At 53.3% G+C, this 13,424-nt stretch overlaps 1 protein-coding gene across 1 annotated transcript; it reads left to right on the top strand.

Annotated features, from left to right (window-relative positions):
• Positions 1-7,108: 7,108 nt before the first annotated feature.
• Positions 7,109-11,017, top strand: LOC141733839 (exendin-3-like). Its single transcript, XM_074564787.1, has 6 exons — positions 7,109-7,196; positions 8,784-8,786; positions 9,350-9,458; positions 10,163-10,315; positions 10,441-10,509; positions 10,966-11,017. Exons 1-6 carry the CDS (start codon positions 7,109-7,111, stop codon positions 10,973-10,975), a joined length of 432 nt encoding a protein of 143 aa, XP_074420888.1. The 3' UTR covers positions 10,976-11,017.
• The last annotated feature ends 2,407 nt before the right edge of the window (positions 11,018-13,424 follow it).

Raw genomic sequence — 13,424 nt, 5'->3', positions numbered from 1 at the left:
GGCAGACATGGGTGTTGGCGTTAGTCATGGTACGTACGGGCTGTGCCAGCACCCACCTCCTCTTGAGCTCAACCACCGAGTCCTCCCCCTCCTACTCAGCCTCAGCCCGGCCTATAGTCACCACAGTACCAATTCCTTACGAGCCAGGAACCAGCTCACCTGGCCACCGAGGCCCAACAGCCACCCTTCCTGTTGTCAATAGGCATCACCCAGCCAGGTAACGCACCCTCCACCTGAACATCAGCTGCCGTCATTCGTATTTTGCTCAGCAGCACATACCATGCATGTTTTGGCATTGGATGCATGTTGGGTCAGGCTTTAGCACCCAATGACAATGGCCACCACTGGCGTGAGAAGCCATGCAAATGGGAGCGTGAAGCCACCAGTGCCCTGCCTGGTCCTTGCTGGCTTCAGCGTCTCTGTGTGTGCGTGGGCAGAGCAAGAGAGCTGCAGCTCCACAATACATGGAAATCATGGAATGGTTTGGGACTGGAGGGACCTTAAAGACCATCTCGTTCCAACCCCCTGCCCTGGGCAGGGACACCTCCCACCAGCCCAGGTTGCTCCAAGCCCCATCCAACCTGGCCTTGAACCCCTCCAGGGATGGGGCAGCCACAGCTTCTCTGGGCAACCTGGGCCAGGGGCTCACCCCCCTCACACGAAAGAATTTCTTCCTGAGGTCTCACCTAAATCTCCCCTCTTTCAGTGTAAAACCCTTCCCCCTCATCCCATGGCTCCCCTCCCTGCTCCAGAGTCCCTCCCCAGCTTTCCTGGAGCCCCTTGAGGGACTGGTAGGGGCTCCAAGGTCTCCCCAGAGCCTTCTCTTCTCCAGGCTGAACCCCCCCAGCTCTCTCAGCCTGTCCCCACAGCAGAGGGGCTCCAGCCCTCAGAGCAGCTCCATGGCCACCTCTGGCTCTGCTCCGACAGATCCACATTTTCTGATGTTGGGGGGTCCAGATACAGAAAAAGATGAGTGTTGTCCCCACAAAACCATGCAATTGAAGAGAAGGGCAGATGTCCAGAGACCAGTCAGGGCTAGAACAGATCTGCATGGTGTCTCCATTCCCACCTCAGCACCTTCCTACAGCCCCAAAAATGTATCTTAAAGCTCAGAGTTGGAAGTTATAAGCAGATGCCCCAAGGTGGGCAACTAGAAGGGGACAGGGATGAGCCTGCCCTGGCACCAAGCATGGGTGCTCTGGAGCAGCACCCATGGGAGAGTGATGGGTGCCTGCTGCTGGGATGCTCCATGGAGAACGGACACAGGACCTGTAAAACCCTCACAAGAGCAGGTCCACCTGAGGGACAAACCCCCGCTCTTGCTTCCACCCACCTTTCCCCAAAGAACAAACTCATTGCCCCATGAGAAAACAAGGTTCCCTCCCTCCCCGGCGTATGGGGACCACAGGCTCAGCACCGGCTGGATCGGGGCTCTGGTTCTGCTGCCAAGTTTCCTCTTGCTCAAGCTTTTGGCCTTCGCTTTCCAGGATACAGCCCGCCGCTGCCCGTTTGTTCTTAATCTCCCTCCTCAAACAAGCAAAGTCCAACAGCGGCTCGTATAATGGGTCCTTGTGCTGCTGGGTGGTGACATCAATAAAAAAGGGCAATAAATAAAGAAGGGAAAACAAAAAAGCAACTCGGCAGCCCTGAGGTCTGCCTGACAAAGGTGCTTTGTTGGGAAAGGTCAGCTCCAGAGCCGGGAGGGTTTCCCAGGCACAGCCGCCGAGAGCAAGGAGGATGCGAGGATTTGGCGAGCACGGAGGGGATTAAACACAGCTTTGTTAAACCACAGCCCAGCAGAGGCCTCTGAACTGTCCGAGCTCCCACCCAGGTGAGATGCACGCTCAGGATTTGGGCTGGTTTACTCCAAAACAAGAGGTCCCCAAGCTCTTTGCCTCCAGCCAGCACCAGGACGCACAGGAGCGAGGGAGGACGAGTCCTCCAGGACCCTTCCAGGGTGGGCACGAGATTGGGGAACCGGTTCAGCTCAGTAGCAAGCCCTAAAAAAAAAAAAACTAACCACTAGCCAGCAAAATAAAACAAATCCCCTGGCATGTGTCCTCCAGGATACAGACCCTTCTCTGCCGGCTTGACATTAATCCTGCTTGGCAAGAGAGCAAGAGCTCTTTCGCCCACAAGCAAGGTGCAGCTGCAGGTTGATATAATGCCCTCTTGTGCAGCCTGGAAAAAAAAGAATTGATGAAAACAAGCTTAAAATGTCCTACACAATTTGCCTCTTTAAGAAAGCCACTAATAAAGGAAAATCCATTCTCCTTCCCCAACAATTCTTTCAACTTTTAACAGTTGGGATTTTTCCCCTCATTGTCAGAAGCTGTATTTATTTGGTGACAGAGCGGCTGGTTTCCTGCCAAAGCAGCATCAGCCAGAGAAAATGAGCCCTTTCTCCACTTTTAAAAAATTCTTAATTTTTTAAAGCTATTTATCCAAACAGCCAATTGCTTTTTCACCAAGAGCCAGTGCCCCCCACCTTAGAGATCAGAGTCCATAGGAACTATGGCAGCAGTTATTAACACCAGCCACCATCATAAGGGAAAGGGATATAAAACGCTATCAGCTTATTTTGCTCCCAGTAGATAAGAAAACATCTATGGGTGTTTCACAAAGAAATCCCACAAGAACAGTTAATCGGTGGATAAAAGCTTCAGAGCGTGTAAATATGCACCTACGAGCACTAGTGACATCAACAGGCTTTTTTATCTACCCTGGATTTTTGCCACGTTGTGTTAGGATTTTGCTTTGGGTTCTGAGCTAAAAACCGCAGCTGAACGCCACGACCCAGCAGCGCTCGGTTCTCCCTCTCTGCAGGCGGCATCCCTGCAAGAGCCAGGGCCTGCGCTCCAGCCTGCTCATCCCTTCTCTATTATCCAACCCCCAAACGCTAATTATTTTTTTTTCATGGAAACTGCAACACGTGTGAAGAACGCACCTTTGCGCCAGCAGCTGCCCCAGCTTTTCAGTGGTTTGAGAGGAGGAGGCCGAGGGGAGACCTGCTCCCTCTCTGCAGCTCCCTGAAAGGAGAGGGTAACCGGGGGGCGTCGGGCTCTTCTCCCAAGGAAAAGGTGACAGGACAAGAGGAAACGGCCTCAAGTTGTGCCGGGGAGGTTTAGAAGGATGTTAGAAAAAGGGTTATTGAGCATTGGCAGAGGCTGCCCAGGGAAGCGGTTGAGGCACCGTCCCTGGAGGTATTTAAAAGACGCGTAGACACGGTGCTTAGAGATATGGCGTAGGGATGGCTGTTGTCAGAGTTGGGGAGATGGCTAGACTCCATGATCTGACTAGTCCCTTCCCTCCAACCCAGGCGATTCTGCGATGATAAGGCTCTTCCCCACCGCAGAGCGCATCCACCCACACCAAGGCACGCGCCCAGCCGGGCTGTGAATGAGACGTCCCACAGCACCGGGAGCAGTGGGAGCAAACAGCCAGCTGCAGATTAGCTGCTGGGTTCTCAGCTTGTGCTGAAAACCAGCCCCACAATCTCCAAACTAGACCAGAACAGCCAAATCAGGCACCCAAACCTGCAAGGGGTGCCCCTACCTGGGCAGGGGAGCTGCAGGTCCGCAGGCAACCCCCGCCCCGACCTGGGGGGGCTCAAACCCTCCCGTACAAGGCTTGAGCACCGCAAGAACAAATTTTGGACTAACATCTTGGAAAAAGGAGGGCTCAGACAATTCGAGCTTGCCAAAAATACAGTTGGCGAAAGCAGACAAACTTCCAGTCTCCAGGTGATGGAGTGGAGGCCAAAGGGTCTGAATTCTGCAGCTGCAGCTCCCTGACTTTATCATTCGACATCCCCTGGGGTGGACTGAAAACCATAGCCAAACATCTCCGGCTGAGCAAACACGGCTTCTCTATATAAACAAGCAAGTGAATCTTGAGGCATAATTTGTCATCTAATTACACCAACACACCCAGGATTAATTGTTGCATTTGAATGCGAAGAAGTTTTGATTTATGCCATGATCAGGTTTCATCATCCAGTTACCAACGGCCGCTGCCAAACTCAAAGCCATCGCAAACAGCCAAAGAAGGTCTCTAGTAGAGGATTTTTTGCAAAGCTGAGGAGTTAAGGGTTATTTAATCAGACACAAGCCCGCTAAGGCCCTGTAGAAATCAAGGGGGTGAGATGAAAGCCTCCACCACATTTGCTCCAGGCTCCACTGAGGACTTTTTAGCCCACACACCACGGCAACTTCCCTCATTAGGGTCCAAGATTTTTACAGCATTATGGGCAGGAAGAAGAGGCAGGTAAAACAAAAAACAAACCCGACAAAGTTCTCCACATTTCAGAGCCAAGGGGACGCTTAGCAGAATTAAACTGTGAACCACCACCTCCCTCTGCCTCGGATAAAGAAGGGTAATTAGAAACCCCCCCCCCCCCAACCCTACGCCAGGATTTTGGCAGGCTGCAGGCTCAGAACCACCGAGGTGCTGAGCCAAACCTCCCCGCAGCCACCCAACCCCGCGGGCATCGCCCCAGGAGCTCCCCACACGCTCACGGCTCCGCTTGCCCAGAGCTGCCCCAGTTTGGCTCCCACAGGGCCCCAGCACAAACCAGCAACTGCTTGGTGCTGGGCCAGGGTGCCCCGAGGGACCAAACCTGCTCAGCGCACCCACAACTTACTCAAAAACCACCTAATAGCACCTGGCACGGCAGCCGCTCTCCTCCGAAAGCGAAAGGGAAGCACCCACCTTCCACTGCAGAGCATCATGCTGGGGGGACAGGAGAGAAGCCAGGCTGGGAGGGCTGAGAGCCACAGAAGACCCGAGCACCAGGTTTTGTAGGCAGAGAGGGCTCAGCCAGGTGTCCCCCATCCCACTCCACCTGCCGAGGCTGATTGCTGGGGTTTTGGCCAAAGGAGGTAAAAACGCAGCAGTTAACCCAGGTGAAAGGACAGAGCCTCTGAGCTGATCTCCACGTGAACCCCAATGACCAGCAGCTCGCCCTGTTGAGAAGGAGTAGGGTCACTCTTGCAGCAGCGTCACCACAGCTGATGCCCACCAGATGCCTAAGGGAGAGCCCCACACTTGACCCTGATGCTTTTATCCTGTAATTCCCAATTAGCCCACTCATCTCCCAGCCCGCCAGGGGCATGAGCTGGTTTCTTGTCCACCCACCCACGAAGGAAACCTGTTCCACTTCTCCAGGCTCGCGCTCAAGTTTCCCACATGGTGAGCGCGTCCTTGGCCGTGGCACCTGATGGTTTTCCTTGCCGTGCATGTCTCAGGGACATTTAGTGCTCATGAAAGGTGGTCGGGGACAGGAGAGCGACGGGAGCTGGGAGCAAGAGGGACCTCACCCAGTTTCCTTCTGCTCCCTTAACAGCAAAGGGAGAAAAATGGTAGATTCCTCAAAAATGGAGATCCACTATGGGGTAGATACAGCCTGAGCATGGTTTTGGGAAAGGCTAGACGACATTGACTCCAATTCATAAGGGCTGAGGGCTCCAAAGGAGCACATCACAGCCTGCCACGGAGCTCAGCGCCATCTCTGCATCCCACCCCACTCTTCCTCCCTGGCATCAAGCGTCAGCCACGAGCACAAGCCGGGAGGCTGCAGGCTCTCGACTGCAGCATCAAAGGCGGGTACTGTTTTATGTCTAAAAACACATGCACAAAGGGGAAAATAGGCAGGAAAATAATCCACGTCCCTCCAGAGCTGCCAAAATCCCTGGCTGGGAATGCAGAATGTCTTTCTTTAATGGCTCTCCCTTTGCTCTTAAAGAACACCTGTAAAGCAAAACACAGGAAAAAAAGCCACAAAGATGCTGAAACTGAAACCGCGCACTCAGCGTCCCCCTGAAGGAGGTGTTTCGGGTTAAACCCCTGACCCGAGAAGGTCTGTCTTTGCCCAGTTATGCCTTGGCAGTAGCCGCTGCCAGCAAGAGGCAGGAGGCTCTGGTGCACGGGTGTAAAATTGCCTCCGGTTCTGGCAGGGAGGGAGGAGGCCACGAACACCTTCAGCCATGGGGAAAACAAGAGTGGAGAGCGCTGATCCACGGGGCAGTGGGGTCTGAACTGCAGTTTTGGGGGATGCACAGGGGAAGGGGTTTCCATCCCTGGCTCCCTTGCACTGGGTTAGACTCAAAATGCACCCTTGCGGGAGATGAGGGTCTCTTTGCAGAGGGTCCAAGAAGGTGAAGTCAAAGCCTTTATTCCTCCTCGCTCACAGTAAATCCCTCCAAAATTAACCATCACTTGGTTCAACTGCACCTGCAGCTACAGGAAAGTAGCACTGGAGCAGTTTGATGTATCTAAGGTGACTTTGTGGTTGCCTTCAGGCTGTTGAATCAAGGCACCGAGACATGCCAGCCTCACCCCATCATTCCAGGCAGGGAAAGCCAGCCCCAAAGCAGGAGCTGGCTGATGGCAGGTCTGTGAGATAACTTAAGAGCAGGCTTAAGCATAAACTCATCTTGTTTCCAGCCTGATTTTGGACAGCCCAGCAAGGCCACGTCCCACCATCCCCATTCGAGCAGCCTGGCTCCTCCTGCCTCTCCCCGTGCTTGCAGAGACCAGGACTGGCAGAGGTGGGCATGTCGGCCACACAACCGGTTCTGGGGGAACTAATGGGAAAGTGCAGCAAAGGTTGGGTGGGATACGGATGAGTTTATCTGAGGGTTGGTGGACATGGAGTACAGTCCAGGAGTTCTCCCATATCAACTTCTTTGGTCCATGCTCCACCAGTGCAGGATGCTCATGTGTCCTCAAAGGTGCTTCTCCAAAGATGTGCACGGAGCAGGGATTTGAGCCAAAACCACCCCAGCTGGGCTGTGGCATCACTACGTCACCACCGACAGCATCCCCCAGCCCGGGGTCTTCCATCCCCAAAGAGAGAGGGACATCGCATCGCTTGGGTCCTCGCAGGACAGAGCGGGTGCGCTGGGAGCTGCTGAGCAGCGAGGAGGCTGCGAGGCAGAAGGACGGGCAGAGGAAGGCTGCCACCTGCTGTCCGTAACAACCTCTCCAAGTCATAAAACGGGACCAAATCCAGATCTACACGGACGTCTTAAAACACAGGTCCATGCCCCCATGCTTCAGTCCTCCAGGGTGGGAAAGCCACCAGCAACTCAACCCAGGTGGGAAGCGGATGATCACAGAGGACACCTGGGAAGGGGAGACCACCGTATCCCAAGGGGCTGGTGAAAATCACCGGTGGACAGTGGAGGAGGTGTCCGGTAGGACATTCTCCAACCCACTCTGACACAGGGAGCCACGATTAAGAAAACCAAGAAGCAACCTGGCACGCACTGCACTGGCTGAGCTGAATTTCTCTTCTCCTGAGCCCCCCACCACTGCAGGTAGCTCGTGTGTCTTCCTGGGCCAGGGGGACATCACAAACAGTGTCGTCAGGAGCTAATTAGTAAATACCCTATCCAGGTGATGGGTAGGAGATCTGGACCTCTCCTCCAAAGGCTGAGCTAATTAATCTCCTACCTTCTTCCTCTGATGTCAGGCTTTGTCGTAAGGCCATTGTTGGCCCTAATTAAAAGGCTCTCCAAGAAGAATGTCCCCTGAACACTAGCCATATTTTGACAGTGACAATAATTGCAGAAATCTCCTTGCTAGAATAATAATAATTACCCAACCACGAGAAGAAAAGTCCCAGGAGGAGAGGACAGTGAGTGGCGGAGAAATCAGGACTTGGAGCCCTTGTCTCTTTGGGAGGCTGGTGTTGGGTGAGGGAAAAGCATGGCCCGGTTTCCTAAGACTTTCTTTTCTCTGCCCAAGCACTGAACCGTAGACATTCCTTAGCCAAGAGCTCCCCAAATATCTCAAAACTGCCCCAGAAACGCAGCCCTCAAAAGCTCATCTGACCTCCCAGCATCTTCAGGGACCTGAGGGCTTTGCTCCATGTCCACCTGGAGCTGTCAGCACCCAGGGCAAGGTCCAGTTCTTTAGGGCGACCCTCGGTTTTACTCTTCTCAAGCTTATTTTTCTTCACTGGACTCGAGGATTTGAAAAAATGAGCCCGGTTCCCAGGAGACGCCCCTGCAAAACTATTGTCCTTGGCTTGATGAGTTCCAGATGTTTCCCCAGCTCCTGGGCTGAGCCGGGATGTCCCATGGGGAAAAACACTGACCCAGATCCACGGCCACCCACGGTGCTTCCCGTCATCCCCAAATCGAAGAAATGATGGTGAATGGCCCCAATTTCACATCTGGCTTTGGGGGGACAAGGCCGGGCTTGGACCAAAAGCGATGGGTGTCCAGCTGACAAGCCCTCACCCCAATCCTACACGGCAGGAAGCAGCAGCAAGCGCTGCTGCAAGATGCTTCTTTTACAATTTCGCTCTTACTTAATGTTTTTTATCTCAAACCGAAGGTGTTTGAAAGGGCAGCCCCGTGGGCAGAGAAATCATTTCTCCACGCAAGATGAGCTGTGGCAACAAGGGGCCACCTCACCTGCGAGGAGCAAACCGATGGGTCACTCCTTCGGTCCGAGAAGTGGAAAAAAAATAGAAAAGACAAGAGAAACGGCAACAACACCACACAAAAAAAACCCAACAAACCAACCCCTCGCTGAAGGCGTAAGGTGGAAAATATGGCAACAACTGTATTTTTTGCAACAGCCCCGCTTAAAAAATCCTGTAATGATTCATAATGACCCATCCAACTAAAAGCAGGAGTCCCGGTGACCTACCCGTCAGCTTTTAGCATCCTGCTAACAAGCTTAAAAGCACCGGTAAGGAGAAGAGTTTAGCCACAACCAGAGCGAAGGAGGAAAATAGGATCTTGCTTTCAGGGGAACGGTTGCCTCTGCAGAAGGTAAGTGCCTTTTCCTCCCTTCTTTACTACCAATCTCTGAAGAAATTAAGCCAGCGTAATGAAAGCGCTGGTTGACAGGCAACCAAAAGTCTGATTTTCAGCAAATGATGGGTGGGGTTTGGCATTTTACCCCCCCTGAACTGCTGAGGCATCCAGCAAAGATAAGAAACGTGAAACTCTAATGAACTGACTCTGTTGAAAGCTGCTTTTCTGAGCAGCTAACGGTGGGGAAAGTTCTCCAGCACCCTGGTGATAAGCTCAAGATAGAAATATTGCTCCTACCCAGAAAAGGGGAGCTTTGCGATAAAGTTTGTTGCGATGAATGGTATCTTTAGATTACACAAACCTGTTCTTGCGACTGTGTGCCCGTGCCTAAGCTAAGGGTAGACGTGCTGGTAGGTAATTGTGGGGATGCAATTTCCACGGGGACCCATAAGACGGTGCCTGGGAAGGAGGTTGTCCCATTCGGGGTCTGTCCCGCTGCCGGGACTCCCACAGGGGCTGGGGGGGTCGACAGCGATTGCTGCCCTGGACGTTTCTATCTCAATTTCTGCCTTCTCCAGAGAGACAGATGCAGCTCGTCCGCTGGCTGTACCTCTCCGGGCTGGTGTTTGCCGTGCTGATCCCGGCAGGGTGGCAGATGGGCCCCAAGGACTTGGAGGACACGTCCAGGTACGGGGCGCCGGAGCTGGCCGGGGGCTGTTGCAGCAGCTCAGCCCTCCCTGCTTCCGACGCTGCCGGCTCTCCCGGCTCCGGGGCCGTTGCCATGTGCCTCTTTCTCTTCTGTTTATCCGGAGAAGCTCCCTCCTGGCTCCCCACCAGCCCACACGGGGCCATTGCCGTGTCCCCCCCCAGGATTTCAGTGTCGGAACAGAGACGGGGACACGGTGGGGCAGAGCCAGGATGGGGCGATGCTTCGGGCAGGGTGCTGAGCCCCCTCTGCACCGGCAGAGACCTTCTTGGGGACCTTCTGCTGGGGTGAATTGTGAAAGGGGGGATATCGACATCAGGTCTCCGTCCTGGAGCTGGAGGAGGTTGATCCAAACCTCGGGGCGGCACCGTGCTCCCTCCCGGGAGCAGCAAAAGGGACCAGGGTGGGGGCACGAACCCACTGCAGCTGAGCAAGCCATAAGGCAAATAATACGGGATTGGATATTGCACGTATTTGATGTCAGGAACACCCCGGCCAGGCTCAGTGGACCCCCCTGAAACTGAATATTATTTATATCTACCATTATCACTTTCCTGGAGGATGCTCCACACAGTGAAGTACTTCAGAGGATCCAGCCGCTGCCCTGGGGACCCGGTGCAGGATCCTGATCCCACGACTGTGCATTAAACCCCATTTCCCCCCCCTGTCCTTCTCTCCCACGCAGGCGGCAGTCAGACGAGTCGCAAAGCGCCCGAAACTTCGCCTCCAACACCAAGCGACACTCGGAAGGCACCTTCACCAGCGACTTCACCCGCTACCTGGACAAGATGAAGGCCAAGGACTTTGTCCACTGGCTCATCAACACCAAGCGGTTCAGGTGAAACGGGGAGAGGGGGACGGGGCTGAGCTGGGAAATCACCTCCCGCCGCCCCGCCAGCCCCCGCTCCCCGTCGATTACGAGGTTTCAGTTTTCCCCTCTGGGTTTTCTCTTATTTTCGGCAGCTCCACCAAGAGGTCCCTGCAGGAGGAGCCCCGCAGCATCCCCTTCCCGCCCGCGCTCCCACCGCCGGCGTAAGTCATCCCAAATGAACGTGAATTAAAACTGAATAAATGAGGGATTTTAACACGGAGCCACAAATCGGGGTGTTCGGTGCAAAGGCTCCCTGCGCCTGATGCTGCTTCTCACTTTCCCTGGCTCAGGTGGAGTCTCTGGTGTTTATTTCCGATAAAACAAGACAAGGAAAATTAAGCTATTGGCGGGGGATTTAATAGTTCACGATGGAATGAGGCTGTTTTGTTCTCACCAGGCTTTGTCCTGACATCTTGCACTTCGTTTCAGTGTTAACGTGGCGGGATCGTTTGCATTTCTAGGGGGTTTGACCGTGTTTCGGTCTCCTCGAAGCAAAACGGCTGCTCCTTCACAAAGGAGAAAATCACCGCCCCTGTTCCACAGCTCCGCAAAGGGATTTTAGGAGGAGCTTCTATTCCATGAAGGCGTTTGGTGTTTGTTTATTTTTGAATTTTAAGGTACAACTAAACGGCAAATCAAGGCATCGGCTTTCCAGCACCGTCAACCTGGGGATGTCAGACCCCTCCGGGGATCGGATGCTCCGCAGGAAGGATTTATCCGTTGGAGTTTCCCAGTTGACGCCTCCTAAATGTCTCCCACACGGATCGGCGTCTATTCAAACCTCTATTGCTCCGTCTCCGTTTTCTCTGTAACTGCTGCGGATGCCGCAGCTTTCCCTAAATTGCAATAAAACCTTCGCTAAATCCGGCAGCTGGTTTCTGACCTCTCCAAGCCTTTTCTGAGCATCCCATCGGGATCCCCGTGCCCAGGGATTTTGAGGCACCAGGCTCCGAGCCCCCGCTTGGCTCAAGTGCCCCATTTTTCTCTCAGTTCCTTGAGTTTTAGGCGAAAGGGCAATGGGGACGCGCCTGCCTGACCCCACAGACCTGTGCCAGAGGGGATTTTGAAAGAAATTTGAAAAAAACCCCAACAACTATATAAAAGATAACTAGAGTATCTTTGGCTTTAATTTCATGAATTTCATCCTAATTAATCTAATTATTGCAAATGGTTAAAAAAAAAAAAATCAACCCAAAAACATAGGGAGGAGGAACCGCTCGCTCTGGACGGGGCCATTTCTATGCCCCCAGCCCCATTCCTGAGCTCCCCGCGCGCCCCAGCAGGCGCTGGCAGAGGGGACGCGTGTGACGCCGCTGTCCCCCCCCTCCTGCCACACAGAGCTCACTGCAAATTGCTCGCAACGCCAAAGAAACAACATTCAAAAAACCACAAAATTCAAAACATACAAAATTCAAAAAATACAAATAATTACATTTTACATTTATTTTTTTTAAACCCAATCCCAAGAGTTACTTCCGACTCTTTCCCCAGTCAGCTGGTTCCTGACCCAAAGCCCCGGGGAGACAGGATTTGCCCCAGCCCCGCGCTGCCCACTCCCCCGTCCCCTCCAAAACCCCTTGAAAAGCTACAAAGGCTCCTCCCCCGCTCCCCCCTCCAAAGACTCGGGAGCGGCACCATGAGACAAACGCGATTTTTATTCCGTTATTTTCCCATTACGCTCCATGGGCAACACGAGAAAAATCGGAGACAAGAGGCGGCTCTGGCGGGCGGCACCCGTCAGTCAACGGCAACGTCCCACGACGGGACCCACGGGACGGCGACGCGGGTTTGTGTCACTGGAGTTCCACAGAACGAGCCCAGAATAAAACAAATGTTTTTTTTAAAAAAAAAAAAAAACCCAAACGCAAAACCACACAAAGACTCAAAGTGATAAATAACACAGATTCACTTGGTGGATTTTTCTCTCCCCTCCCCCCCGCCCGCATTTAGTTTACAACACGGAGCGTTTCCAAACTAGAGCATCTCTTACAATAAAATAAATATATTTCAGCATCTCCAGAACAAAAATAATTTCTGTGTTTCTACATGTAGCGCACTGGGGGGGGGGGGGATAAAATAATTTAAAAAAAAAGAAGTGCCAGCACCTTATTTATTACCTTTTCACATCCTTCCCTCCCCGCCCCCCTCAGGGATTTCCATGCACTTCGTTTTAGGAAACTTCTTTTGCGGGGGCCGACAGGAGATTTGGGGAACTGTTTTAAGGCACCAAAGACGAGGAAAACGCCCCGCGCCCCCCGCATCGGCGGGGAGGGTGCTGCTGCCCGGTAAAGCACTGCGCCTCACTTCAAGGGTATTCTTTTTAGTCCTAAAGTGACTCCAGGAGCAGCTTCGGAGGGTTTCCCCCCCACCCCCCATATAATTCTCCTCCGCACAGGGAAATATTAAATTCTCCCAAAATAAGGAGGCGTCCACGGGTTCCTGGTGTGTTACGGGGGGAGGCAGCGCAGCGCTGGGGCCACAGGCAGCCCCAAGGGCTACAACTGCCTTTTAGGTGGCCCAGAGCCACGTCACTAAATAATTTATTTCATTTAATTAAAAAAAAAATTATAATAAACAAAGAAAAAGAAATCTAGCCCTGTAAATAGCAAAAAACAAAGCTTCAAACGCCGAAGACAGCTGCAGTGGGCATGCCGAGGAAGCCTGGTTTGCTTTTTAAATACGGAATTACAGAGGCAATTCCAAGGCTCTCCAGGCTCCCCCGCGGCCAGGGGCGACGCAGAGCCCTGCGGGGCCAGAGCCAGCCCCCTCTTCATTGCAACCGGCCCCGTTTTCCCTCCAGGGTGGGGTTCGTTCTTTCTTTCTTTCTTTCTTTCCTCTCTTTCCAGGCTGGAGGGATGCCAGGCACGTGCCAAAAACAAGCCCAGGCTCCAGCCCTGGTCCCTGCCAGGAGGGAGCCGAGTTCAGCCCGGTCTCTCCTCTTACAGAGAGGAAAAGAAAAAGGAAAAAAAAACAAAACCAAGTTGTCCTACATTAGAACTGTATAATCCCATTTTAGGGGCAGGGCAGCGATGGGGCTGGCAGCGCAAGCACCCAGCTCCGCAGCCTTGGGGGGTCA

Source organism: Larus michahellis, chromosome 22 (assembly GCF_964199755.1).
Source record: "Larus michahellis chromosome 22, bLarMic1.1, whole genome shotgun sequence".
NCBI classification, from domain to species: domain Eukaryota; kingdom Metazoa; phylum Chordata; class Aves; order Charadriiformes; family Laridae; genus Larus; species Larus michahellis.
Note: the sequence above shows the minus strand (reverse complement) of the source record. Positions and strands in the feature narration are given on the sequence as shown.

Coding starts and splice junctions, on each gene's coding strand:
- LOC141733839 (XM_074564787.1), top strand. CDS start 7,109: ATGATCACAGAGGACACCTGGGAAGGGGAGACCACCGTATCCCAAGGG. Junction 9,459..10,162: donor GACTTGGAGGACACGTCCAG/GTACGGGGCGCC, acceptor TCTCCCACGCAG/GCGGCAGTCAGACGAGTCGC. Junction 10,316..10,440: donor ATCAACACCAAGCGGTTCAG/GTGAAACGGGGA, acceptor TATTTTCGGCAG/CTCCACCAAGAGGTCCCTGC.